The 27,890-nt window shown below is 30.6% G+C and overlaps 1 protein-coding gene across 1 annotated transcript in view; it reads left to right on the top strand.

The window, feature by feature from the left end:
* Positions 1–26,263, top strand: part of LOC137307003 (small cell adhesion glycoprotein homolog) — a 265,230-nt gene extending 238,967 nt beyond the window's left edge. Inside the window, exon 4 of the mRNA XM_067976356.1 lies at positions 25,838–26,263. Within this exon, the coding sequence (XP_067832457.1) occupies positions 25,838–26,010 (173 nt within the window). The 3' untranslated portion in view covers positions 26,011–26,263. The remainder of the gene's footprint in view (positions 1–25,837) is intronic.
* Positions 26,264–27,890: the final 1,627 nt, after the last annotated feature.

Raw genomic sequence — 27,890 nt, forward strand, 5'->3', positions numbered from 1 at the left:
TCTATGATTCTCTGATTCTATCATTCTATGATTCTATCATTCTATGATTCTATGATTCTATCATTCTATGATTCTATCATTCTCTGATTCTATCATTCTATGATTCTATGATTCTATCATTCTTTGATTCTATGATTCTATCATTCTATGATTCTATCATTCTCTGATTCTATCATTCTATGATTCGATCATTCTGTGATTCTATCATTCTATCATTCTATGATTCTATCATTCTATGATTCTATCATTCTCTGATTCTATCATTTTGTGATTCTATCATTCTATGATTCTATCATTCTGTGATTCTATCATTCTATGATTCTATCATTCTATCATTCTCTGATTCTATCATTCTATGATTCTATCATTCTGTGATTCTATCATTCTATCATTCTTTCATTCTATCATTCTCTGATTCTATCATTCTGTGATTCTATCATTCTATCATTCTCTGATTCTATCATTCTATGATTCGATCATTCTGTGATTCTATCATTCTATCATTCTATCATTCTCTGATTCTATCGTTCTATGATTCGATCATTCTGTGATTCTATCATTCTATCATTCTGTGATTCTATCATTCTTTCATTCTATCATTCTATTATTCTATGATTCTATCATTCTATGATTCTATCATTCTCTGATTCTATCATTTTGTGATTCTATCATTCTATGATTCTATCATTCTCTGATTCTATCATTCTATGATTCTATCATTCTGTGATTCTATCATTCTATCATTCTTTCATTCTATCATTCTTTGATTCTATCATTCTGTGATTCTATCATTCTATCATTCTCTGATTCTATCATTCTATGATTCGATCATTCTGTGATTCTATCATTCTATGATTCTATCATTCTGTGATTCTATCATTTTGTGATTCTATCATTCTATGATTCTATCATTCTCTGATTCTATCATTCTATGATTCTATCATTCTGTGATTCTATCATTCTATCATTCTTTCATTCTATCATTCCTTGATTCTATCATTCTGTGATTCTATCATTCTATCATTCTCTGATTCTATCATTCTATGATTCGATCATTCTATGATTCTATCATTCTGTGATTCTATCATTCTATCATTCTTTCATTCTATCATTCCTTGATTCTATCATTCTGTGATTCTATCATTCTATCATTCTCTGATTCTATCATTCTATGATTCGATCATTCTGTGATTCTATCATTCTATCATTCTATGATTCTATCATTCTATGATTCTATCATTCTCTGATTCTATCATTTTGTGATTCTATCATTCTATGATTCTCTCATTCTGTGATTCTATCATTCTCTGATTCCATCATTCTCTGATTCTATCATTCTATGATTCCATCATTCTGTGATTCTATGATTCTATCATTCTATGATTCAATCATTCTATGATCCTTTAATTCTGTGATTCAATCATTCTCTGAATCTATCTTTGTATCATTCTATGATTCTAAGATTCTATCATTCTATGATTCTATCATTCTCTGATTCTATCATTCTGTGATTCTATCATTCTGTGATTCTATGATTCTATCATTCTCTGATTCTATCATTCTGTGATCCTATCATTCTATGATTCTATCATTGTATCATTCTATGATTCTATGATTCTATCATTCTATGATTCTATCATTGTATCATTCTATGATTCTATGATTCTATCATTCTTTGATTCTATGATTCTATCATTCTATGATTCTATCATTCTCTGATTCTCTGATTCTATGATTCTCTGATTCTATCATTCTATGATTCTATCATTCTATGATTCTATGATTCTATGATTCTATGATTCTATCATTCTCTGATTCTATCATTCTATGATTCTATGATTCTATCATTCTTTGATTCTATGATTCTATCATTCTATGATTCTATCATTCTATGATTCTATCATTCTTTGATTCTATGATTCTATCATTCTCTGATTCCATCATTCTGTGATTCTATGATTCTATCATTCTCTGATTCTATCATTCTATGATTCTATGATTCTATCATTCTATGATTCTATCATTGTATCATTCTATGATTCTATGATTCTATCATTCTTTGATTCTGTCGTTCTGTGATTCTATCATTCTATGATTCTATCATTGTATCATTCTATGATTCTATGATTCTATCATTCTCTGATTCGATGATTCTATCATTCTATGATTCTATCATTCTATGATTCTATCATTCTATGATTCTATCGTTCTATGATTCTATCATTCTATGATTCTATCATTCTCTGATTCTATCGATCTATGATTCTATCATTCTATCATTCTGTGATTCTATCAGTGTATCATTCTATCATTCTATCATTCTATGATTCGATCATTCTGTGATTCTATCATTCTATCATTCTATCATTCTATGATTCTATGATTCTATCATTCTGTGATTCTATCATTCTGTAATTCTATCATTCTATCATTCTCTGATTCTATCATTCTATGATTCTATCATTCTGTGATTCTGTCATTCTGTGATTCTATGATTCTGTGATTCTATCATTCCATCATTCTCTGATTCTATCATTCTATGATTCGATCATTCTGTGATTCTATCATTCTATCATTCTATGATTCTATCATTCTATGATTCTATCATTCTGTGATTCTATCATTCTATCATTCTATGATTCTATCATTCTGTGATTCTATCATTCTATGATTCTATCATTGTATCTTTCTATGATTCTATGATTCTATCATTCTGTGATTCTATCATTCTATCATTCTTTCATTCTATCATTCTTTGATTCTATCATTCTGTGATTCTATCATTCTATCATTCTATCATTCTATCGTTATGTGATTCTATCATTATGTGATTCTATCATTCTGTGATTCTATCATTCTCTGATTCCATCATTCTCTGATTCTATCATTCTATGATTCCATCATTCTGTGATTCTATGTTTCTCTCATTCTATGATTCTATCATTCTGTGATTCTATCATTATGTGATTCTATGATTCTACCAGTCTATGATTCTATCATTATGTGATTCTATCATTCTGTGATTCTATCATTCTCTGATTCCATCATTCTCTGATTCTATCATTCTATGATTCCATCATTCTGTGATTCTATGTTTCTCTCATTCTATGATTCTATCATTCTGTGATTCTATCATTATGTGATTCTATGATTCTACCAGTCTATGATTCTATCATTCTATGATTCCATCATTCTGTGATTCTATGATTCTCTCATTCTATGATTCTATCATTCTGTGATTCTATCATTCTATGATTCTATGATTCTATGATTCGATCATTCTCTGATTCTATCATTCTCTGATTCTATCATTCTGTGATTCTATCATTCTATCATTCTAAGATTCTATCATTCTATGATTCTATCATTCTGTGATTCTGTGATTCTGTCATTCTGTGATTCTATCATTCTATGATTCTATCATTCTGTGATTCTATGATTCTATCATTCTATGATTCTATCATTCTATCATTCTATCATTCTATCATTCTGTGATTCTATCATTCTGTGATTCTATCATTCTGTGATTCTATCATTCTGTGATTCTGTCATTCTATGATTCTCTCATTCTGTGATTCTGTGATTCTATCATTCTGTGATTCTATGATTGTATCATTCTATGATTCTATCATTCTTTGATTTTATGATTCTATCATTCTGTGATTCTATGATTCTATGATTCTATCATTCTGTGATTCTATGATTCTATCATTCTATGATTCTATCATTCTGTGATTCTATCATTCTATCATTCTATGATTCTATGATTCTATCATTCTGTGATTCTATCATTCTGTGATTCTATCATTCTATCATTCTCTGATTCTATCATTCTCTGATTCTATCATTCTGTGATTCTATCATTCTATCATTCTTTCATTCTATCATTCTTTGATTCTATCATTCTGTGATTCTATGATTCTATCATTCTCTGATTCTATCATTCTCTGATTCTATCATTCTGTGATTCTATCATTCTTTGATTCTCTGATTCTATCATTCTATGATTCTATCATTCTGTGATTCTGTGATTCTGTCATTCTGTGATTCTATTGTTGTATCATTCTGTGATTCTATGATTCTATCATTCTATGATTCTATCATTCTATGATTCTATCATTCTGTGATTCTATGATTCTATCATTCTCTGATTCTATCATTCTATCATTCTGTGATTCTATCATTCTGTGATTCTATCATTCATTGATTCTATCATTCTGTGATTCTGTCATTCTATGATTCTCTCATTCTGTGATTCTCTGATTCTATCATTCTGTGATTCTATGATTCTATCATTCTGTGATTCTATCATTCTTTGATTATATGATTCTATCATTCTGTGATTCTATCATTCTCTGATTCTGTCATTCTGTGATTCTCTCATTCTGTGATTCTCTGATTCTATCATTCTATGATTCTATGATTCTATCATTCTGTGATTCTATCATTCTCTGATTCTATGATTCTATCATTCTGTGATTCGATGATTCTATCATTCTATGATTCTATCATTCTGTGATTCTATCATTCTGTGATTCTATCATTCTATCATTCTCTGATTCTATCATTCTATGATTCTATCATTCTATCATTCTTTCATTCTATCATTCTTTGATTCTATCATTCTGTGATTCTATCATTCTATCATTCTCTGATTCTATCATTCTATGATTCGATCATTCTGTGATTCTATCATTCTATCATTCTATCATTCTATGATTCTATGATTCTATCATTCTATCATTCTTTCATTCTATCATTCTGTGATTCTATCATTCTATCATTCTCTGATTCTATCATTCTGTGATTCGATCATTCTGTGATTCTATCATTCTATCATTCTATCATTCTATGATTCTATGATTCTATCATTCTGTGATTCTATCATTCTGTGATTCTATCATTCTATCATTCTCTGATTCTATCATTCTATGATTCTATCATTCTGTGATTCTATCATTCTATCATTCTTTCATTCTATCATTCTTTGATTCTATCATTCTGTGATTCTGTCATTCTATCATTCTCTGATTCTATCATTCTATGATTCGATCATTCTGTGATTCTATCATTCTATCATTCTATCATTCTATGATTCTATGATTCTATCATTCTGTGATTCTATCATTCTGTGATTCTATCATTCTATCATTCTCTGATTCTATCATTCTATGATTCTATCATTCTGTGATTCTATCATTCTATCATTCTTTCATTCTATCATTCTTTGATTCTATCATTCTGTGATTCTATCATTCTATCATTCTCTGATTCTATCATTCTATGATTCGATCATTCTGTGATTCTATCATTCTATCATTCTATGATTCTATCATTCTATGATTCTATCATTCTCTGATTCTATCATTTTGTGATTCTATCATTCTATGATTCTATCATTCTGTGATTCTATCATTCTCTGATTCTATCATGCTATCATTCTCTGATTCTATCATTCTATGATTCTATCATTCTGTGATTCTATCATTCTATCATTCTTTCATTCTATCATTCTTTGATTCTATCATTCTGTGATTCTATCATTCTATCATTCTCTGATTCTATCATTCTATGATTCGATCATTCTGTGATTCTATCATTCTATCATTCTATCATTCTCTGATTCTATCATTCTATGATTCGATCATTCTGTGATTCTATCATTCTATCATTCTGTGATTCTATCATTCTATCATTCTTTCATTCTATCATTCTTTGATTCTATCATTCTGTGATTCTATCATTCTATCATTCTCTGATTCTATCATTCTATTATTCTATGATTCTATCATTCTATGATTGTATCATTCTCTGATTCTATCATTTTGTGATTCTATCATTCTATGATTCTATCATTCTCTGATTCTATCATTCTATGATTCTATCATTCTGTGATTCTATCATTCTATCATTCTTTCATTCTATCATTCTTTGATTCTATCATTCTGTGATTCTATCATTCTATCATTCTCTGATTCTATCATTCTATGATTCGATCATTCTGTGATTCTATCATTCTATCATTCTATGATTCTATCATTCTATGATTCTATCATTCTATGATTCTATCATTCTGTGATTCTATCATTTTGTGATTCTATCATTCTATGATTCTATCATTCTCTGATTCTATCATTCTATGATTCTATCATTCTGTGATTCTATCATTCTATCATTCTTTCATTCTATCATTCTTTGATTCTATCATTCTGTGATTCTATCATTCTATCATTCTCTGATTCTATCATTCTATGATTCGATCATTCTGTGATTCTATCATTCTATCATTCTATGATTCTATCATTCTATGATTCGATCATTCTCTGATTCTATCATTTTGTGATTCTATCATTCTATGATTCTCTCATTCTGTGATTCTATCATTCTCTGATTCCATCATTCTCTGATTCTATCATTCTATGATTCCATCATTCTGTGATTCTATGATTCTATCATTCTATGATTCAATCATTCTATGATCCTTTAATTCTGTGATTCAATCATTCTCTGAATCTATCTTTGTATCATTCTATGATTCAAAGATTCTATCATTCTATGATTCTATCATTCTCTGATTCTATCATTCTGTGATTCTATCATTCTGTGATTCTATGATTCTATCATTCTCTGATTCTATCATTCTGTGATTCTATCATTCTGTGATTCTATGATTCTATCATTCTCTGATTCTATCATTTTGTGATTCTATCATTCTATGATTCTATCATTCTGTGATTCTATCATTCTCTGATTCCATCATTCTCTGATTCTATCATTCTATGATTCCATCATTCTGTGATTCTATGATTCTATCATTCTATGATTCAATCATTCTATGATCCTTTAATTCTGTGATTCAATCATTCTCTGAATCTATCATTGTATCATTCTATGATTCTATGATTCTATCATTCTATGATTCTATCATTGTATCATTCTATGATTCTATGATTCTATCATTCTTTGATTCTATGATTCTATCATTCTATGATTCTATCATTCTCTGATTCTATGATTCTATGATTCTCTGATTCTATCATTCTATGATTCTATCATTCTATGATTCTATGATTCTATCATTCTATGATTCTATCATTCTCTGATTCTATCATTCTTTGATTCTATGATTCTATCATTCTATGATTCGATCATTCTCTGATTCTATCATTCTATGATTCTATGATTCTATCATTCTATGATTCTATGATTCTATCATTCTTTGATTCTATGATTCTATCATTCTCTGATTCTATCATTCTGTGATTCTATGATTCTATCATTCTCTGATTTTATCATTCTATGATTCTATGATTCTATCATTCTATGATTCTATCATTGTATCATTCTATGATTCTATGATTCTATCATTCTTTGATTCTGTCGTTCTGTGATTCTATCATTCTATCATTCTCTGATTCTATCATTCTATGATTCGATCATTCTGTGATTCTATCATTCTATCATTCTATGATTCTATCATTCTATGATTCTATCATTCTCTGATTCTATCATTTTGTGATTCTATCATTCTATGATTCTATCATTCTGTGATTCTATCATTCTCTGATTCTATCATTCTATCATTCTCTGATTCTATCATTCTATGATTCTATCATTCTGTGATTCTATCATTCTATCATTCTTTCATTCTATCATTCTTTGATTCTATAATTCTGTGATTCTATCATTCTATCATTCTCTGATTCTATCATTCTATGATTCGATCATTCTGTGATTCTATCATTCTATCATTCTATCATTCTCTGATTCTATCATTCTATGATTCGATCATTCTGTGATTCTATCATTCTATCATTCTGTGATTCTATCATTCTATCATTCTTTCATTCTATCATTCTTTGATTCTATCATTCTGTGATTCTATCATTCTATCATTCTCTGATTCTATCATTCTATTATTCTATGATTCTATCATTCTATGATTCTATCATTCTCTGATTTTATCATTTTGTGATTCTATCATTCTATGATTCTATCATTCTCTGATTCTATCATTCTATGATTCTATCATTCTGTGATTCTATCATTCTATCATTCTTTCATTCTATCATTCTTTGATTCTATCATTCTGTGATTCTATCATTCTATCATTCTCTGATTCTATCATTCTATGATTCGATCATTCTGTGATTCTATCATTCTATCATTCTATGATTCTATCATTCTATGATTCTATCATTCTATGATTCTATCATTCTGTGATTCTATCATTTTGTGATTCTATCATTCTATGATTCTATCATTCTCTGATTCTATCATTCTATGATTCTATCATTCTGTGATTCTATCATTCTATCATTCTTTCATTTTATCATTCTTTGATTCTATCATTCTGTGATTCTATCATTCTATCATTGTCTGATTCTATCATTCTATGATTCGATCATTCTGTGATTCTATCATTCTATCATTCTATGATTCTATCATTCTATGATTCTATCATTCTCTGATTCTATCATTTTGTGATTCTATCATTCTATGATTCTATCATTCTGTGTTTCTATCATTCTCTGATTCCATCATTCTCTGATTCTATCATTCTATGATTCCATCATTCTGTGATTCTATGATTCTATCATTCTATGATTCAATCATTCTATGATCCTTTAATTCTGTGATTCAATCATTCTCTGAATCTATCTTTGTATCATTCTATGATTCTAAGATTCTATCATTCTATGATTCTATCATTCTCTGATTCTATCATTCTGTGATTCTATCATTCTGTGATTCTATGATTCTATCATTCTCTGATTCTATCATTCTGTGATTCTATCATTCTGTGATTCTATGATTCTATCATTCTCTGATTCTATCATTTTGTGATTCTATCATCCTATGATTCTATCATTCTGTGATTCTATCATTCTCTGATTCCATCATTCTGTGATTCTATGATTCTATCATTCTATGATTCAATCATTCTATGATCCTTTAATTCTGTGATTCAATCATTCTCTGAATCTATCATTGTATCATTCTATGATTCTATGATTCTATGATTCTATCATTGTATCATTCTATGATTCTATGATTCTATCATTCTTTGATTCTATGAATCTATCATTCTATGATTCTATCATTCTCTGATTCTATGATTCTATGATTCTCTGATTCTATCATTCTATGATTCTATCATTCTATGATTCTATGATTCTATCATTCTATGATTCTATCATTCTCTGATTCTATCATTCTATGATTCTATGATTCTATCATTCTTTGATTCTATGATTCTATCATTCTATGATTCGATCATTCTCTGATGCTATCATTCTATGATTCTATGATTCTATCATTCTATGATTCTATGATTCTATCATTCTTTGATTCTATGATTCTATCATTCTATCATTCTATCATTATGTGATTCTATCATTATGTGATTCTATCATTCTGTGATTCTATCATTCTCTGATTCCATCATTCTCTGATTCTATCATTCTATGATTCCATCATTCTGTGATTCTATGTTTCTCTCATTCTATGATTCTATCATTCTGTGATTCTATCATTATGTGATTCTATGATTCTATCAGTCTATGATTCTATCATTCTATGATTCCATCATTCTGTGATTCTATGATTCTCTCATTCTATGATTCTATCATTCTGTGATTCTATCATTCTATGATTCTATGATTCTATGATTCGATCATTCTCTGATTCTATCATTCTCTGATTCTATCATTCTGTGATTCTATCATTCTATCATTCTAAGATTCTATCATTCTATGATTCTATCATTCTGTGATTCTGTGATTCTGTCATTCTGTGATTCTATCATTCTATGATTCTATCATTCTGTGATTCTATGATTCTATCATTCTATGATTCTATCATTCTATCATTCTATCATTCTATCATTCTGTGATTCTATCATTCTGTGATTCTATCATTCTGTGATTCTATCATTCTGTGATTCTGTCATTCTATGATTCTCTCATTCTGTGATTCTGTGATTCTATCATTCTGTGATTCTATGATTGTATCATTCTATGATTCTATCATTCTTTGATTTTATGATTCTATCATTCTGTGATTCTATGATTCTATGATTCTATCATTCTGTGATTCTATGATTCTATCATTCTATGATTCTATCATTCTGTGATTCTATCATTCTATCATTCTATGATTCTATGATTCTATCATTCTGTGATTCTATCATTCTGTGATTCTATCATTCTATCATTCTCTGATTCTATCATTCTCTGATTCTATCATTCTGTGATTCTATCATTCTATCATTCTTTCATTCTATCATTCTTTGATTCTATCATTCTGTGATTCTATGATTCTATCATTCTCTGATTCTATCATTCTCTGATTCTATCATTCTGTGATTCTATCATTCTTTGATTCTCTGATTCTATCATTCTATGATTCTATCATTCTGTGATTCTGTGATTCTGTCATTCTGTGATTCTATTGTTGTATCATTCTGTGATTCTATGATTCTATCATTCTATGATTCTATCATTCTATGATTCTATCATTCTGTGATTCTATGATTCTATCATTCTCTGATTCTATCATTCTATCATTCTGTGATTCTATCATTCTGTGATTCTATCATTCATTGATTCTATCATTCTGTGATTCTGTCATTCTATGATTCTCTCATTCTGTGATTCTCTGATTCTATCATTCTGTGATTCTATGATTCTATCATTCTGTGATTCTATCATTCTTTGATTATATGATTCTATCATTCTGTGATTCTATCATTCTCTGATTCTGTCATTCTGTGATTCTCTCATTCTGTGATTCTCTGATTCTATCATTCTATGATTCTATGATTCTATCATTCTGTGATTCTATCATTCTCTGATTCTATGATTCTATCATTCTGTGATTCGATGATTCTATCATTCTATGATTCTATCATTCTGTGATTCTATCATTCTGTGATTCTATCATTCTATCATTCTCTGATTCTATCATTCTATGATTCTATCATTCTATCATTCTTTCATTCTATCATTCTTTGATTCTATCATTCTGTGATTCTATCATTCTATCATTCTCTGATTCTATCATTCTATGATTCGATCATTCTGTGATTCTATCATTCTATCATTCTATCATTCTATGATTCTATGATTCTATCATTCTATCATTCTTTCATTCTATCATTCTGTGATTCTATCATTCTATCATTCTCTGATTCTATCATTCTGTGATTCGATCATTCTGTGATTCTATCATTCTATCATTCTATCATTCTATGATTCTATGATTCTATCATTCTGTGATTCTATCATTCTGTGATTCTATCATTCTATCATTCTCTGATTCTATCATTCTATGATTCTATCATTCTGTGATTCTATCATTCTATCATTCTTTCATTCTATCATTCTTTGATTCTATCATTCTGTGATTCTGTCATTCTATCATTCTCTGATTCTATCATTCTATGATTCGATCATTCTGTGATTCTATCATTCTATCATTCTATCATTCTATGATTCTATGATTCTATCATTCTGTGATTCTATCATTCTGTGATTCTATCATTCTATCATTCTCTGATTCTATCATTCTATGATTCTATCATTCTGTGATTCTATCATTCTATCATTCTTTCATTCTATCATTCTTTGATTCTATCATTCTGTGATTCTATCATTCTATCATTCTCTGATTCTATCATTCTATGATTCGATCATTCTGTGATTCTATCATTCTATCATTCTATGATTCTATCATTCTATGATTCTATCATTCTCTGATTCTATCATTTTGTGATTCTATCATTCTATGATTCTATCATTCTGTGATTCTATCATTCTCTGATTCTATCATTCTATCATTCTCTGATTCTATCATTCTATGATTCTATCATTCTGTGATTCTATCATTCTATCATTCTTTCATTCTATCATTCTTTGATTCTATCATTCTGTGATTCTATCATTCTATCATTCTCTGATTCTATCATTCTATGATTCGATCATTCTGTGATTCTATCATTCTATCATTCTATCATTCTCTGATTCTATCATTCTATGATTCGATCATTCTGTGATTCTATCATTCTATCATTCTGTGATTCTATCATTCTATCATTCTTTCATTCTATCATTCTTTGATTCTATCATTCTGTGATTCTATCATTCTATCATTCTCTGATTCTATCATTCTATTATTCTATGATTCTATCATTCTATGATTGTATCATTCTCTGATTCTATCATTTTGTGATTCTATCATTCTATGATTCTATCATTCTCTGATTCTATCATTCTATGATTCTATCATTCTGTGATTCTATCATTCTATCATTCTTTCATTCTATCATTCTTTGATTCTATCATTCTGTGATTCTATCATTCTATCATTCTCTGATTCTATCATTCTATGATTCGATCATTCTGTGATTCTATCATTCTATCATTCTATGATTCTATCATTCTATGATTCTATCATTCTATGATTCTATCATTCTGTGATTCTATCATTTTGTGATTCTATCATTCTATGATTCTATCATTCTCTGATTCTATCATTCTATGATTCTATCATTCTGTGATTCTATCATTCTATCATTCTTTCATTCTATCATTCTTTGATTCTATCATTCTGTGATTCTATCATTCTATCATTCTCTGATTCTATCATTCTATGATTCGATCATTCTGTGATTCTATCATTCTATCATTCTATGATTCTATCATTCTATGATTCGATCATTCTCTGATTCTATCATTTTGTGATTCTATCATTCTATGATTCTCTCATTCTGTGATTCTATCATTCTCTGATTCCATCATTCTCTGATTCTATCATTCTATGATTCCATCATTCTGTGATTCTATGATTCTATCATTCTATGATTCAATCATTCTATGATCCTTTAATTCTGTGATTCAATCATTCTCTGAATCTATCTTTGTATCATTCTATGATTCAAAGATTCTATCATTCTATGATTCTATCATTCTCTGATTCTATCATTCTGTGATTCTATCATTCTGTGATTCTATGATTCTATCATTCTCTGATTCTATCATTCTGTGATTCTATCATTCTGTGATTCTATGATTCTATCATTCTCTGATTCTATCATTTTGTGATTCTATCATTCTATGATTCTATCATTCTGTGATTCTATCATTCTCTGATTCCATCATTCTCTGATTCTATCATTCTATGATTCCATCATTCTGTGATTCTATGATTCTATCATTCTATGATTCAATCATTCTATGATCCTTTAATTCTGTGATTCAATCATTCTCTGAATCTATCATTGTATCATTCTATGATTCTATGATTCTATGATTCTATGATTCTATCATTGTATCATTCTATGATTCTATGATTCTATCATTCTTTGATTCTATGATTCTATCATTCTATGATTCTATCATTCTCTGATTCTATGATTCTATGATTCTCTGATTCTATCATTCTATGATTCTATCATTCTATGATTCTATGATTCTATCATTCTATGATTCTATCATTCTCTGATTCTATCATTCTTTGATTCTATGATTCTATCATTCTATGATTCGATCATTCTCTGATTCTATCATTCTATGATTCTATGATTCTATCATTCTATGATTCTATGATTCTATCATTCTTTGATTCTATGATTCTATCATTCTCTGATTCTATCATTCTGTGATTCTATGATTCTATCATTCTCTGATTTTATCATTCTATGATTCTATGATTCTATCATTCTATGATTCTATCATTGTATCATTCTATGATTCTATGATTCTATCATTCTTTGATTCTGTCGTTCTGTGATTCTATCATTCTATCATTCTCTGATTCTATCATTCTATGATTCGATCATTCTGTGATTCTATCATTCTATCATTCTATGATTCTATCATTCTATGATTCTATCATTCTCTGATTCTATCATTTTGTGATTCTATCATTCTATGATTCTATCATTCTGTGATTCTATCATTCTCTGATTCTATCATTCTATCATTCTCTGATTCTATCATTCTATGATTCTATCATTCTGTGATTCTATCATTCTATCATTCTTTCATTCTATCATTCTTTGATTCTATAATTCTGTGATTCTATCATTCTATCATTCTCTGATTCTATCATTCTATGATTCGATCATTCTGTGATTCTATCATTCTATCATTCTATCATTCTCTGATTCTATCATTCTATGATTCGATCATTCTGTGATTCTATCATTCTATCATTCTGTGATTCTATCATTCTATCATTCTTTCATTCTATCATTCTTTGATTCTATCATTCTGTGATTCTATCATTCTATCATTCTCTGATTCTATCATTCTATTATTCTATGATTCTATCATTCTATGATTCTATCATTCTCTGATTTTATCATTTTGTGATTCTATCATTCTATGATTCTATCATTCTCTGATTCTATCATTCTATGATTCTATCATTCTGTGATTCTATCATTCTATCATTCTTTCATTCTATCATTCTTTGATTCTATCATTCTGTGATTCTATCATTCTATCATTCTCTGATTCTATCATTCTATGATTCGATCATTCTGTGATTCTATCATTCTATCATTCTATGATTCTATCATTCTATGATTCTATCATTCAATGATTCTATCATTCTGTGATTCTATCATTTTGTGATTCTATCATTCTATGATTCTATCATTCTCTGATTCTATCATTCTATGATTCTATCATTCTGTGATTCTATCATTCTATCATTCTTTCATTTTATCATTCTTTGATTCTATCATTCTGTGATTCTATCATTCTATCATTCTCTGATTCTATCATTCTATGATTCGATCATTCTGTCATTCTATCATTCTATCATTCTATGATTCTATCATTCTATGATTCTATCATTCTCTGATTCTATCATTTTGTGATTCTATCATTCTATGATTCTATCATTCTGTGTTTCTATCATTCTCTGATTCCATCATTCTCTGATTCTATCATTCTATGATTCCATCATTCTGTGATTCTATGATTCTATCATTCTATGATTCAATCATTCTATGATCCTTTAATTCTGTGATTCAATCATTCTCTGAATCTATCTTTGTATCATTCTATGATTCTAAGATTCTATCATTCTATGATTCTATCATTCTCTGATTCTATCATTCTGTGATTCTATCATTCTGTGATTCTATGATTCTATCATTCTCTGATTCTATCATTCTGTGATTCTATCATTCTGTGATTCTATGATTCTATCATTCTCTGATTCTATCATTTTGTGATTCTATCATCCTATGATTCTATCATTCTGTGATTCTATCATTCTCTGATTCCATCATTCTCTGATTCTATCATTCTATGATTCCATCATTCTGTGATTCTATGATTCTATCATTCTATGATTCAATCATTCTATGATCCTTTAATTCTGTGATTCAATCATTCTCTGAATCTATCATTGTATCATTCTATGATTCTATGATTCTATGATTCTATCATTGTATCATTCTATGATTCTATGATTCTATCATTCTTTGATTCTATGATTCTATCATTCTATGATTCTATCATTCTCTGATTCTATGATTCTATGATTCTCTGATTCTATCATTCTATGATTCTATCATTCTATGATTCTATGATTCTATCATTCTATGATTCTATCATTCTCTGATTCTATCATTCTATGATTCTATGATTCTATCATTCTTTGATTCTATGATTCTATCATTCTATGATTCGATCATTCTCTGATGCTATCATTCTATGATTCTATGATTCTATCATTCTATGATTCTATGATTCTATCATTCTTTGATTCTATGATTCTATCATGCTCTGATTCTATCATTCTGTGATTTTATCATTCTATGATTCTATGATTCTATCATTCTATGATTCTATCATTGTATCATTCTATGATTCTATGATTCTATCATTCTTTGATTCTGTCGTTCTGTGATTCTATCATTCTATCATTCTCTGATTCTATCATTCTATGATTCTATCATTCTGTGATTCTATCATTCTATCATTCTATGATTCTATCATTCTATGATTCTATCATTCTCTGATTCTATCATTTTGTGATTCTATCATTCTATGATTCTATCATTCTGTGATTCTATCATTCTCTGATTCTATCATTCTATCATTCTCTGATTCTATCATTCTATGATTCTATCATTCTGTGATTCTATCATTCTATCATTCTTTCATTCTATCATTCTTTGATTCTATAATTCTGTGATTCTATCATTCTATCATTCTCTGATTCTATCATTCTATGATTCGATCATTCTGTGATTCTATCATTCTATCATTCTATCATTCTCTGATTCTATCATTCTATGATTCGATCATTCTGTGATTCTATCATTCTATCATTCTGTGATTCTATCATTCTATCATTCTTTCATTCTATCATTCTTTGATTCTATCATTCTGTGATTCTATCATTCTATCATTCTCTGATTCTATCATTCTATTATTCTATGATTCTATCATTCTATGATTCTATCATTCTCTGATTTTATCATTTTGTGATTCTATCATTCTATGATTCTATCATTCTCTGATTCTATCATTCTATGATTCTATCATTCTGTGATTCTATCATTCTATCATTCTTTCATTCTATCATTCTTTGATTCTATCATTCTGTGATTCTATCATTCTATCATTCTCTGATTCTATCATTCTATGATTCGATCATTCTGTGATTCTATCATTCTATCATTCTATGATTCTATCATTCTATGATTCTATCATTCTATGATTCTATCATTCTGTGATTCTATCATTTTGTGATTCTATCATTCTATGATTCTATCATTCTCTGATTCTATCATTCTATGATTCTATCATTCTGTGATTCTATCATTCTATCATTCTTTCATTTTATCATTCTTTGATTCTATCATTCTGTGATTCTATCATTCTATCATTCTCTGATTCTATCATTCTATGATTCGATCATTCTGTGATTCTATCATTCTATCATTCTATGATTCTATCATTCTATGATTCTATCATTTTCTGATTCTATCATTTTGTGATTCTATCATTCTATGATTCTATCATTCTGTGATTCTATCATTCTCTGATTCCATCATTCTCTGATTCTATCATTCTATGATTCCATCATTCTGTGATTCTATGATTCTATCATTCTATGATTCAATCATTCTATGATCCTTTAATTCTGTGATTCAATCATTCTCTGAATCTATCTTTGTATCATTCTATGATTCTAAGATTCTATCATTCTATGATTCTATCATTCTCTGATTCTATCATTCTGTGATTCTATCATTCTGTGATTCTATGATTCTATCATTCTCTGATTCTATCATTCTGTGATTCTATCATTCTGTGATTCTATGATTCTATCATTCTCTGATTCTATCATTTTGTGATTCTATCATTCTATGATTCTATCATTCTGTGATTCTATCATTCTCTGATTCCATCATTCTCTGATTCTATCATTCTATGATTCCATCATTCTGTGATTCTATGATTCTATCATTCTATGATTCAATCATTCTATGATCCTTTAATTCTGTGATTCAATCATTCTCTGAATCTATCTTTGTATCATTCTATGATTCTAAGATTCTATCATTCTATGATTCTATCATTCTCTGATTCTATCATTCTGTGATTCTATCATTCTATCATTCTATGATTCTATGATTCTATCATTCTATGATTCTATGATTCTATCATTCTATGATTCTATCATTGTATCATTCTATGATTCTATGATTCTATCATTCTTTGATTCTATGATTCTATCATTCTATGATTCTATCATTCTCTGATTCTATGATTCTATGATTCTCTGATTCTATCATTCTATGATTCTATCATTCTATGATTCTATGATTCTATCATTCTATGATTCTATCATTCTCTGATTCTATCATTCTATGATTCTATGATTCTATCATTCTTTGATTCTGTCATTCTATCATTCTATGATTCTATCATTCTCTGATTCTATCATTCTATGATTCTATGATTCTATCATTCTATGATTCTATGATTCTATCATTCTTTGATTCTTTGATTCTATCATTCTCTGATTCTATCATTCTGTGATTCTATGATTCTATCATTCTCTGATTCTATCATTCTATGATTCTATGATTCTATCATTCTATGATTCTATCATTGTATCATTCCATGATTCTATGATTCTATCATTCTTTGATTCTGTCGTTCTGTGATTCTATCATTCTATGATTCTATCATTGTATCATTCTCTGATTCTATGATTCTATCATTCTATGATTCTATCATTCTATGATTCTATCGTTCTATGATTCTATCATTCTATGATTCTATCATTCTATCATTCTGTGATTCTATGATTCTATCGTTCTATGATTCTATCATTCTATCATTCTGTGATTCTATGATTCTATCATTCTATCATTCTATGATTCTATCATTCTATCATTCTGTGATTCTCTGATTCTATCGTTCTATGATTCTATCATTCTATCATTCTGTGATTCTATGATTCTATCATTCTATGATTCTATCATTCTATCATTCTGTGATTCTCTGATTCTATCGTTCTATGATTCTATCGTTCTATGATTCTATCATTCTATCATTCTGTGATTCTCTGATTCTATCGTTCCATGATTCTGTGATTCTATCATTCTATCATTCTTTGATTCTCTGATTCTATCATTCTATCATTCTGTGATTCTATCATTCTATCATTCTGTGATTCTATGATTCTATCATTCTATGATTCTATCATTCTATGATTCTATCATTCTGTGATTCTATGATTCCATCATTCTCTGATTCTATGATTCTATCATTCTGTGATTCAATCATTCTATGAATCTATCTTTGTATCATTCTATGATTCTGTTATTCTATGATTCTATCATTCTGTGATTCTATCATTCTAAGATTCTATCATTCTATGATTCTATCATTCTCTGATTCTATCATTCTGTGATTCTATCATTCTGTGATTCTGTGATTCTATCATTCTGTGATCCTATCATTCTATGATTCTATCATTGTATCATTCTATGATTCTATCGTTCTTTGATTCTATCGTTGTGTGATTCTGTGATTCTATCATTCTATGATTCTATCATTCTCTGATTGTATCATTCTCTGATTCTATCATTCTATGATTCTATGATTCTATCATTCTATGATTCTATCATTCTGTGATTCTATGATTCTATCATTCTATGATTCTATCATTCTCTGATTCTATCATTCTATGATTCTGTCATTCTATGATTCTATCATTCTGTGATTCTATCATTCTGTGATTCTGTGATTCTATCATTCTGTGATTCTATCATTCTATGATTCTATCTTGGTGTGTTTCTGTGATCCTATCATTCTATGACTCTATCATTGTATCATTCTATGATTCTATAATTCTATCATTCTATGATTCTATCATTCTGTGATTCTATCATTCTATGATTCTATCTTGGTGTGTTTCTGTGATCCTATCATTCTATGATTCTATCATTGTATCATTGTATGATTCTATGATTCTATCATTCTATGATTCTTTCGTTCTGTGATTCTATCATTCTATGATTCTATCATTCTATGATTCTTTCGTTCTGTGATTCTATCATTCTATGATTCTATCATTCTGTGATTCTGTGATTCTGTGATTCTATCATTCTATGATTCTATCATTCTGTGATTCTATGATTCTATGATTCTGTGATTCTATCATTCTGTGATTCTATCATTGTATCATTCTATGATTCTATCATTCTGTGATTGTGTGATTCTTTGATTCTATCATTCTGTGATTCTATGATTCTATCATTGTGTGATTCTATCATTCTGTGATTCTATGATTCTATCATTGTGTGATTCTATCATTCTGTGATTCTATCATTCTGTGATTCTATCATTCTGTGATTCTATGATTCTATCATTCTATGATTCTATCATTCTGTGATTCTATCATTCTGTGATTCTATCATTCTGTGATTCTGTGATTCTGTCATTCTGTGATTCTATCATTCTGTGATTCTATGATTCTGTGATTCTATCATTCTGTGATTCTATGATTCTATCATTCTGTGATTCTATCATTCTGTGATTCTATGATTCTATCATTCTATGATTCTATCATTCTATGATTCTATCATTCTATGATTCTATCATTCTGTGATTCTATGATTCTATCATTCTATGATTCTATCATTCTGTGATTCTATCATTCTGTGATTCTGTGATTCTGTCATTCTGTGATTCTATCATTCTGTGATTCTATCATTCTGTGATTCTATCATTCTGTGATTCTGTGATTCTGTGATTCTATCATTCTATGATTCTATCATTCTATGTTCTATCATTCTGTGATTCTATGATTCTGTGATTCTATCATTCTATGATTCTATCATTCTATGATTCTATCATTCTGTGATTCTATCATTCTTTGATTCTATCATTCTTTGATTCTATGATTCTGTGATTGTATGATTCTATCATTCTGTGATTCTATCATTCTGTGATTCTGTGATTCTGTCATTCTGTGATTCTATCATTGTATCATTCTATGATTCTATCATTCTGTGATTCTGTGATTCTGTCATTCTGTGATTCTATCAGTGTATCATTCTATGATTCTATCATTCTGTCATTCTATGATTCTATCATTCTGTGATTCTATGATTCTATCATTCTGTGATTCGATGATTCTTTCATTCTATGATTCTATGATTCTGTGATTGTATGATTCTATCATTCTTTGATTCTATCATTCTGTGATTCTGTGATTCTGTCATTCTGTGATTCTATCAGTGTATCATTCTATGATTCTGTCATTCTGTGATTCTATCATTGTATCATTCTATGATTCTATGATTCTATCATTCTATGATTCTATCATTCTATGACTCTATCATTCTGTGATTCTGTGATTCTGTCATTCTGTGATTCTATCAGTGTATCATTCTATGATTCTATCATTCTATCATTCTATGATTCTGTCATTCTGTGATTCTATCATTGTATCATTCTATGATTCTATGATTCTATCATTCTATGATTCTATCATTCTGTGATTCTATCATTCTCTGATTCTATCATTCTGTGATTCTCTGATTCTATCATTCTGTGATTCTATGATTCTTTCATTCTCTGATTCTATGATTCTATCATTCTGTGATTCTATCATTCTGTGATTCTATGATTCTATCATTCTGTGATTCTGTGATTCTGTCATTCTATGATTCTATCATTCTGTGATTCTATGATTCTATGATTCTATGATTCTATGATTCTATCATTCTCTGATTCTATCATTCTGTGATTCTCTGATTCTATCATTCTGTGATTGTATGATTCTATCATTCTGTGATTCTATCATTCTGTGATTCTATGATCCTATCATTCTGTGATTCTATGATTCTATCAGTGTATCATTCTATGATTCTATCATTCTGTAATTCTATGATTCTATGATTCTATCATTCTGTGATTCTATGATTCTATGATTCTATGATTCTATCATTCTATCATTCTATCATTCTTTGATTCTATGATTCTGTGATTGTATGATTCTATCATTCTGTGATTCTATCATTCTGTGATTCTGTGATTCTGTCATTCTGTGATTCTATCATTGTATCATTCTATGATTCTATCATTCTGTGATTCTGTGATTCTGTCATTCTATGATTCTATCATTCTGTGATTCTATGATTCTATGATTCTATGATTCTATCAGTGTATCATTCTATGATTCTATCATTCTGTGATTCTATGATTCTATCATTCTATGATTCTATCATTCTGTGATTCTATGATTCTATGATTCTATGATTCTATCATTCTATGATTCTATGATTCTATGATTCTATCAGTGTATCATTCTATGATTCTATCATTCTTTGATTCTATGATTCTGTGATTCTATCATTCTGTGATTCTGTGATTCTATCATTCTGTGATTCTATCATTCTGTGATTCTGTGATTCTGTCATTCTGTGATTCTATCATTGTATCATTCTATGATTCTATGATTCTATCATTCTCTGATTCTATCATTCTGTGATTCTCTGATTCTATCATTCTCTGATTCTATGATTCTATCATTCTATGATTCTATGATTCTTTCATTCTGTGATTCTATGATTCTATCATTCTATGATTCTATGATTCTATCATTCTGTGATTCTATGATTCTTTGATTCTATCATTCTGTGATTCTATCATTCTGTGATTCTATCATTCTATGATTCTATCATTCTATGATTCTGTGATTCTGTGATTGTATGATTCTATCATTCTGTGATTCTATCATTCTGTGATTCTGTGATAGTGTCATTCTATGATTCTATCATTCTGTGATTCTCTGATTCCATCATTCTGTGATTCTCTGATTCTATCATTCTGTGATTCTATCATTCTATGATTCTATGATTCTATCATTCTATGATTCTATCTTGCTGTGTTTCTGTGATTCAATCATTCTATCATTCTCTGATTCTATCATTCTGTGATTCTATCATTCTCTGATTCTATCATTCTCTGATTCTATCATTCTGTGATTCTCTGATTCTATCATTCTCTGATTCTATCATTCTCTGATTCTATCATTCTCTGATTCTATGATTCTATCATTCTATGATTCTATCTTGCTGTGTTTCTGTGATTCAATCATTCTATCATTCTCTGATTCTATCATTCTCTGATTCTATGATTCTATCATTCTATGATTCTATCTTGCTGTGTTTCTGTGATTCAATCATTCTATCATTCTCTGATTCTATCATTCTCTGATTCTATCATTCTGTGATTCTCTGATTCTATCATTCTCTGATTCTATCATTCTCTGATTCTATCATTCTGTGATTCTATGATTCTATCATTCTATGATTCTATGATTCTATCATTCTGTGATTCTATGATTCTTTGATTCTATCATTCTGTGATTCTATCATTCTGTGATTCTATCATTCTATGATTCTATCATTCTATGATTCTGTGATTCTGTGATTTTATGATTCTATCATTCTGTGATTCTATCATTCTGTGATTCTGTGATTCTGTCATTCTATGATTCTATCATTCTGTGATTCTCTGATTCTATCATTCTGTGATTCTCTGATTCTATCATTCTGTGATTCTATCATTCTATGATTCTATGATTCTATCATTCTATGATTCTATCTTGCTGTGTTTCTGTGATTCAATCATTCTATCATTCTCTGATTCTATCATTCTGTGATTCTATCATTCTCTGATTCTATCATTCTCTGATTCTATCACTCTGTGATTCTCTGATTCTATCATTCTCTGATTCTATCATTCTCTGATTCTATCATTCTATGATTCTATGATTCTATCATTCTATGATTCTATCTTGCTGTGTTTCTGTGATTCAATCATTCTATCATTCTCTGATTCTATCATTCTGTGATTCTATCATTCTCTGATTCTATCATTCTCTGATTCTATCATTCTGTGATTCTATCATTCTCTGATTCCATCATTCAGTGATTCTATCATTCTCTGATTCTATCATTCTCTGATTATATCATTCTCTGATTATATCATTCTATCATTCTCTGATTCTATCATTCTCTGATTCTATCATTTTCTGATTCTATCATTCTGTGATTCTATCATTCTCTGATTCTATCATTCTGTGATTCTATCATTCTCTGATTCTATCATTCTGTGATTCTCTGATTCTATCATTCTCTGATTCTATCATTCTCTGATTCTATCATTCTATCATTCTCTGATTCTATCATTCTCTCATTCTGTGATTCTGTGATTCTGTCATTCTATGATTCTATCATTCTGTGATTCTCTGATTCTATCATTCTGTGATTCTCTGATTCTATCATTCTGTGATTCTATCATTCTATGATTCTATGATTCTATCATTCTATGATTCTATCTTGCTGTGTTTCTGTGATTCTATCATTCTCTGATTCTATCATTCTGTGATTCTCTGATTCTATCATTCTCTGATTCTATCATTCTCTGATTCTATCATTCTCTGATTCTATCATTCTATCATTCTCTGATTCAATCATTCTATCATTCTCTGATTCTATCATTCTCTGATTCTATCATTCTCTGATTCTATCATTCTCTGATTCTATCATTCTGTGATTCTCTGATTCTATCATTCTCTGATTCTATCATTCTCTGATTCTATCATTCTCTGATTCTATCATTCTCTGATTCTATCATTCTCTGATTCTATCATTCTCTGATTCTATCATTCTCTGATTCTATCATTCTGTGATTCTATGATTCTATCATTCTCTGATTCCATCATTCTGTGATTCTCTGATTCTATCATTCTCTGATTCTATCATTCTGTGATTCTCTGATTCTATCATTCTCTGATTCTATCATTCTGTGATTCTCTGATTCTATCATTCTCTGATTCTATCATTCTGTGATTCTATCATTCTCTGATTCTATCATTCTCTGATTCTATCATTCTCTGATTCTATCATTCTCTGATTCTATCATTCTATGATTCTATCATTCTCTGATTCTACCATTCTGTGATTCTATCATTCTCTGATTCTATCATTCTCTGATTCTATCATTCTCTGATTCTATCATTCTGTGATTCTCTGATTCTATCATTCTCTGATTCTATCATTCTCTGATTCTATCATTATCTGATTCTATCATTCTCTGATTCTATCATTCTCTGATTCTATCATTCTGTGATTCTATCATTCTCTGATTCTATCATTCTGTGATTCTCTGATTCTATCATTCTCTGATTCTATCATTCTGTGATTCTCTGATTCTATCATTCTCTGATTCTATCATTCTATGATTCTCTGATTCTATCAATCTCTGATTCTATCATTCTATCATTCTCTGATTCGATCATTCTCTGATTCGATGATTGTCGCAGATAGATTCCCGAAACCACAACAATAAACAGAGGTTCTTCAAATTTAATTAAAAATATTCATTTGAATGAAACTATCTTGGTTTTAGGAGAGAAAGACTTGTATTTATCCAGCGCCTTTCATGACCTTCGGACATGCCAAAGTGCTTTTCAGCCAACTTATGAAGTGGAGTCACTGTTGTAAAACTGGTGCAGTGAAGATCAATCGTTATTTTCACAATTCACATGAATCTCTTTTGTGGGGCTCACCATCAAATTTTCCCAACTTTAAATGTCAGCAGTGGCTCAGTGGTAGCACTCTCGCCTCTGATTAAATGGTTTTTGGTTCAAGTAGTGAGGGAGTGCTGCACTGTCGGAGGTTCCATTTTTTGGATGAGATGTTAAACTGAGGCCCCGTCTCCCATTGCAAGTGGACATAAATAATCCCTTGGCCACTATTGGAAGAAGAGAAATGTGAGCTCTCCCCGGTGTCCTGGTGCCAATATTTATCCCTCAACCAACATCACTAAAACAAATTATCTGCTCATTATGTTTGTGGGATCTTACTGTGCGCAAATTGGCTGCGGCGTTTCCTACATTATAATAGTGACTACACTTCAAAAAGTACTTCATTGGCTGTAAAGCACTCCCAAGGTCATGAAAGACGCTATTTAAATCCAAATCTTTCTTTCTTAATCCAACACCAATTGGGCACTTCCGTCCCTCTCCCGAGGTGTATGGGGAGAGAGCAGGAATATGGTCTTGAGATAGAGGATCAGCCATGATCGTATTGAATGGCGGAGCAGGCTCGAAGGGCCGAATGGCCTTCTCCTGCTCCTGGTTTCTATGTTTCTATGGATATCACATCACACACCTCTATGACCCCGGTAATAACCCTCAGCCCCAACTTGTCTGAGGTCTATGTAACCAGGTTCGGTTTGATTGATTCTGCGTTTAATCATCTTATCCTCTCCACTTGCAGGAGTGATAACCGCTGTGATGATCAGCATTCTGTGTTTGGCAGTCCTTGTGTATCGCTACCTGTACAAACAGAAGGGCAGCTACCTCACCAACGAGGAGGGGTCTGACCAGTCTGCCATGCCACTGGAGATCGAAGACCCCCTCGCTGAGGTGAAAAATGAATATTTCATTTGACCTTTGGTCTATCGGTGCTTTTATTAAGGACAGTGCTACTGCTGCACCATGCAGAATTCATTGTAAAATCACCTTAACTATGTAAACCGAGAAGTTTGGTATGAATGAGTGACCAATGTCCAAAATGCCCTCTGGATATATTTTGTTCTAAGTTTATAATATGCCTGTAGAGGGGGTTTTTATTGAATATATAGATAATGGTTCTTTATATTAAGAAATTCTCTCGATTTTGTCTTTAAAATACACAAATATAACGCAGGAAACTTATTTCAGTGTTGTTTTTTCTCTTCTTTCCGTTCCTTCAGTGTCATTGAAGACTTTTTTACTGAGCTGGTTTCTCAGAGTTAATTTCAGGTTGTGGCCTGTGTGGAACCATTTGATTTATCAATCACCAATGGCAATGCAAAGGGAGGCTGGAAAAGGATTAGCGCACACGTTCAAGAAGTTCGTCAGGGAGAGCAACAAGCTGCAATGGGCCACAGAGGTTCTGGGGTAGCAAGAGAGTGAGAAGTGAAAAGGGGTAGGAAAGGAGAGGGAGAAGGACACTGTTCTCGGAAGCCATGGAGTTACAGCTCGCGAGCACAGAGGAGATCCCCAATGAAGACACCTCGAGTCGAATTTTCCATCTGTGCCAATCTAATTTGAATAATGCTAGCTTTGAATTCATCATTTCATTGTGGGCTCAAAGCCAAGCCTGAGGTTAAAGGGCATTTATCATGTCACCTCACCACAGCTCCCTCTCTCATCTACAGCCTCCAACTTCTCTCTCTGCACCTAATGTTCCCTGTCTATATCTCTCCATTTCATCTGCTACGGTCATTGCTCGATCTAAACTTCCCTCTCTTCCTGCTTCCTCCATTCTCACTGTGTTGAAATCAAGACTTAGTGCACCCTCTCCTACTCTAAAGCATTCATTCCCAGGGCCTGTGGGACTCTTTCCCTCCCTCAATCTTACTTCCTCCGACAATCTACAGGCTTTTAAAACTCAAGCTTGGTGTTAATCACTGCTACTTGACTTCTCTCACCTTCTCTCTGGCTGTTTTATGTCCTTGATTGCGTCCTGCACTGTGACCGTGGTCCTTTTCCATGGCGTCTGGGTCCCTCAGGAAACTTAGGATTGCCCTATCCAGTGTGACCTTAACATTAAGGCCTGGAGAACCCACACAAAGAAGCCCATGTGAATGACATATGAGTCTGTTACACAGGAGCTACAGTCAGTGGTCTGCATTAGGAAGCTGTGCCTTTGGTAAAGTGACCCTCCAATCCCTGGGGGTGAGTTATACCAGCCGGAAAACCCTCTGTGAATGCACCATTTTGAGATCCATTCAATAAAACCTTCCTTATCAGAGATGGACAACAGGCCAAAGACCAATGAGGATTTCACTCTTCATTTGCTTCCTTCAGTCCGCAGAGGGTCTTGTAAATCATTCTGCTGCTTTTCCCCCGTTCAACTGGCCAATCCATGAACGCCCTCAGACCTGAAAAACGAAATATGAAAACCCAGAACGGGATCAAGAACCTGAGCTCATACTTGATGCAAACAGCCCAGTTTGATCATAAATGGTTTCACTGGAACTTTACTCCATTACAGGTACTGTCCTCACAATGGGCTTGATTTTGACCTTTGACCGGCCGCCCATTCCGTTGGCGAAGAGGCCTCATTTTGAGGCCTTGGCCTCATTTAAATCTGGCAGGCGAGCTGCAGGGAGCCAAACAGGCGTTCCAGTGCAAATTGAGGCCTCAAAATCAGGTGGGGGCAGCCGCCAGCGAGGTCGCAACTGGAGAGGGTGGGTGGAGGTCCCTGGGCAGAAGTTGCCCACGTTACGGTTGTGGGCCAGTTCAGTTAAAATGAGGTACATTTGGCTCTTTAACTGTCATCC

Source organism: Heptranchias perlo, chromosome X (genome assembly GCF_035084215.1).
Source record: "Heptranchias perlo isolate sHepPer1 chromosome X, sHepPer1.hap1, whole genome shotgun sequence".
NCBI lineage: Eukaryota > Metazoa > Chordata > Chondrichthyes > Hexanchiformes > Hexanchidae > Heptranchias > Heptranchias perlo.